The sequence below is a fragment of the Cololabis saira genome, chromosome 12 (genome assembly GCF_033807715.1).
Source record: "Cololabis saira isolate AMF1-May2022 chromosome 12, fColSai1.1, whole genome shotgun sequence".
Lineage (NCBI taxonomy): Eukaryota > Metazoa > Chordata > Actinopteri > Beloniformes > Belonidae > Cololabis > Cololabis saira.
In genome coordinates this window covers 19694078-19698535 of record NC_084598.1, presented here as the reverse complement: position 1 = coordinate 19698535, position 4458 = coordinate 19694078, and the positions used below count along the sequence as shown (strand labels likewise).

At 40.2% G+C, this 4458-nt stretch overlaps 1 protein-coding gene across 1 annotated transcript in view; it reads right to left on the bottom strand.

Annotated features, from left to right (window-relative positions):
* Positions 1 to 1693: 1693 nt before the first annotated feature.
* LOC133457050 (proline-rich transmembrane protein 3) overlaps positions 1694 to 4458 on the bottom strand; it is an 18139-nt gene continuing 15374 nt past the window's right edge. Inside the window, exon 4 of the mRNA XM_061735899.1 lies at positions 1694 to 4458. This exon is cut by the window's right edge and continues 1430 nt beyond it. Coding sequence (XP_061591883.1) covers positions 3874 to 4458 — 585 coding nt within the window. The 3' untranslated portion in view covers positions 1694 to 3873.

Below are 4458 nucleotides of genomic sequence, written 5' to 3'. Positions count from 1 at the left end.
AGAGAGGGGGATTTGGCAAAACCCTGAATTTGTGTCGAGTTTTGAGAAGATTTTGGCACCTTCTGGCTATCCCAAGGATTGTTCCACTGAAGGGAGTAGATGTCTCTTTGTTCAACTTTATCAAGTCTATGCAGATGCAAACCTCCATGGCATCTGGTTTTGACACCGGGACCATCCCCGTACACCAATCTGTGGGTTGCTCCACTCTGGATATTTCTCCAAGTTATTCCATGCGGGTGAGTTCTCTCTTGACTTTTGGCAAAAGGGGCAGTGGGACCCGCCGGGGAGTTGATAGGGCGAATGGCTTAGCATCTGCTCTTAGCTCTATTCTGTACTCTCCCTCCATTCTACCTAGCCCACTGAAGAGTTCAGGGAACTGCTGTTTTACTGCCTCTACTGAGCTCAAAGACACTGTCTCTATTCTCGCTATCAGTCCAAGCGCGACACTGGCCTGACGGCTAAGTAGTCCCTTTTGCAGACCTGCAACCACATACACTGAGTTTACTACTTTTCTTTCTGCTGCTGATGAGAGCAACACACGAGAAAAGTTGGAAGTGAGACATGTTAACAATTGTTTTCATTATTTAATTATTTGAGAACTCAAGATATTTATTTCTGCAGTTTTTGAAACAGGAATATCTATGTGAGGTACACTGACACTGAAAAGGATGATGTGGGTACAAAAATGGAGGGATAATGAAGGCAGATGTGATCTGAAGGAAGCACATGACTTTTATTCTATGAAGACATGGTGTTGAAAGTTATTCATGGTGTGTTCTGACATTGTTATCCTGAAATACCCACTGGCCTTTGAGGAAATATGCTACTCTTCATGGCTTTGGTAAATTTGTACCAAAGTAATTCTGTGTAATTCTGGCTTTTGCAACTTTACCTGATAGCAGTGTAGATATTGTTTTTTTCCCCAAGCGTGGCACAATTGTTTTCCGTAAGCAAGCCAAGTCATGGACTTGAGTCCAGTCTTTCTGTTCATCTGAGATGAGGTTGTGTCCAGAGAACCTGGCAGTGTTTTTGCATGAAACTGATATGTATATGGCGTTCCTCCATACGTAATACCCTGATACTCTTGCATCAAGCGGCTTTTTCATGATCTTATAACGGTAAGATTTCCCCAGACTCTGAACCTTTTCCGAGCTATGCTGTTGAAACATTTGCAATCGGTCTTTGCGTAGTAATTTTAGAACCTAGCTATGATTCTCTAATGGAGTTTGGCTTTGATGCAGTTCTAGGTGAATAGTCCTTTCATACTCAACCCCATCACCACTTTTCTCATGATTGTACCTCCCAACATCTTCTGAGCATACCTTTGACATCAAATTTAAGATTTATTTATATTTTCCAATTCCAATAAAGTTACTCTGTGAAGATACTGAACATTACTTCCTTTCTCTGTTACTAGATGGATATCGTTAGCCTTGTAGCATAATTGCCTAATTCTAAGGCATTCAAATACAACTAGGCTAACGATATGAGAGATAAATGGAAAGCAGAAAGAAATGAGAACATTTTAATTTAATTTTCCTTTTTTTTTTTAGGAAAAGTTGTTCATTTCACTGTTCAACAAAATGAGCAGTTTAATGAAGACTACGAGACGAAGATGAAAAACACGGATCTTCAATTTTGAATATACCAAATACATACACGATCAAAAAATAATGAAAATGAATCATGGTAGTAAGGTGACTAAGTTTTAGTTTTTATTTCACGATATGGAATGCAGGGAAAAAAATAAAATACACAAGATCAATGGGCAAAGTAAACATATGAAACCAACATTGTTCTCCTACAAAGTCATTACAGACTGCAGGTGGCACGACTCTCCCTGGCGCACGCCGCTCTGCCAGACAGGAGAAGTTGTGCTGGAGGAACCACAGCAGCCGTGTAGTAAAGCTAAGACCGGCAAGAGCGATAAAACCATACAAGTTCATAGGAATGTAAACAGCAACAAGAAGCAACAAGAAGTCATTGTAGGCGATGGGAATACTAATCAGGTCAAGCATCTCACATTACTGGGAGGTACTGTAGAACACCCAGAGGTAACCAAATAAAAAAAATTGAAAAAAGAAAAGTAGTAATGTACTGGCTCCAAACATGAACAGAGGCATTTAAAAAAATATTCACAGAAGTTTTATCCACCTTAAAAAAAAGAAAATATTTGTACTTATGTAGTAGAGTAATGTTGAGCCTTTAAAATGGCATAACGGTGAAGAGGCCCCCTGAGCTCCAGGACAGTTTCAAGTGAATTAATTGAAGCAAAATAATATGGTTCCATAGAAGTTATTTGTACGTTGTTTTTTTTTTGTTGTTGTTGTTTTTTTATTTTCCTTGTAGGAAAAATATAAAGCACAACAACACATTTAGGGAAACCTGCATCCCAGCACATGTTTTTCACAGTCCTGAGCCCAGAAAGTCCTCGACATAACGTCTGTGGTCAAGTATCAAGGCTCTTTATAGCCATAAACGGGCCACAATCCAGCGTCAAAAACTGTACAGCGCAGACAACTAAGCAATACCACTTCAGATTGTCTTTCACAGTAACAACTATGACTATGTTTCAAATACAGCTTTATTCATAAACATCAAAAAAATAATATTTACATTACATATACATCATATATTTGAAAGATATTTTCCTTTTGAGTAGTAAAATACTTCATTCTAGGGTACAACTAAGTGCTCTTTTATTAGGTTTAGTACATGAGTTCCAGGGTTCATGCCAAGCCAATCGGAGTGCTGCAGCCCTGCAAAGCTCTGGAGCATGTAATTAAAATAAAAAGAAGTTTGAAATGACTTAATGCAACTCTTACATTACATATTCTGGTTCAGACTCTGCAAAAACAATAACAACAATCAATCAAGAGGCATCAATTATGCATGATTATTAAATCACAGAAATGTTGTCCTGTGTGAACTTCCAAGTTGATGTCTGACAATTTCATCAACTGTTAATATCTTCAGCAGATTTACATATAAGCATGCATCTGCCTGCAGTGGGTCTCTGGCTGTCGTTTACCGCCTGCGTCTTTATGTTACCTAGTTTAAAATAAAAGGCAAACCTGACAAGTACAACAGCAGCAGGTGGACAGGAGCTTGGACGAATTGCAAAACTGCTTCTGAGTCAATATGATACAGGCGCTGAGACGCTGGAGAGGGAGTAGCACAGGAACCAACAGTGATTATGTTTGGCACGTCTTTACATCACAAACACAAACAGAATAAAACATGAAAGCAATTAAATTCACAATCGTGAAAATGGAGACTATTTCTTTCACAGAAACAATAAAAATGGGACCTAATACACACCTGGAGTAACATTTTCCACTAACTTTCGAGGCATGTTTAAGATACATTTCGTACAATATGGAAGAAGAAAATGTATCACTTTCACAAATACTAAGCACAAATTTGCTAAAAAAAAAAGAAAGAAAACTTAAAAAATAAAATAAAATAAACCCTAACCTTTTTTGTAAAATTCATGTCTTTCTGGTCCCAGTGTACTTGTAGTTTTACCAGTGTTATAGAGACAAAAATGAGAGAAAGATAATGTGTGAAAAATGGAAAGAACTGAGCGTGCTGTGCTATGTCTCCTAGTTTTGCTTCAAGAGCAAACTTATAACAAAAGCTGCTCTTAAACCCCAGTTTTTGAATACTTTAACAAAGTCAAAGGCAACTAGATTATATCTTTGAAATTCTTCTCCCAGATCTTCGTTTTCCTGTACATTTCTTTTTTTCAAAAATAATTTTAGGTACTTTTATGATAAAATTCTACCGGTGTTGATTGAAGCTTTGATCTGGAGCAATATTAAACGGGTGTGTTGGTTGTGCAGTCACTGGTGCTACTGTCCAAGGTTTGGTTCAAAGGTCTATAATCTCACTGCTGACACTGGCAGAGTCGTCTTGTCGACTGACTTCCAGGTAACTGCGAGACCCCACGGGCTTCCCAGCTCTCCCTCGTATGCTTTCAGAGTCTGGGGTGATAAACGGTCGTGTCGTGTCATCATTCCCGTCGTCCCCCAGATTCCCCGTTGATGTTCTGGAAGGACGAAGTGAGACCGGGCAGGACACTGAAGAGGGTACACTTGTTCCCTCTTTCCCAGCCCACCTGTTACCCGGGTGTGATGGTGTTGGGGGAGCAGTCACCTGCCTGCTGGGCACACTGCTGAGAATGCTGCCCCCCAGTGGCATAGATGATTCTGTCGGGGCCTCGCTGCTCTCAGAAAGCATCTGAGGGTCACTGTTCCTACGAAGCCAGGGCCCCTGGCTGATCCCTGAGCCTGGTGATGGGTACTGGGATGTTTCGTTGAAAGGATGAAAGAGACTCCCTCCTACGATCAGGTGCTCCCTGTGTAGAGCCTCATCAATGCTGCGAGTCAAATCGATGGGAGAGGGGGGCCGCAGATCAAACTCACAAAAAGACAGGGAAGTATCCCTGTCCTGATC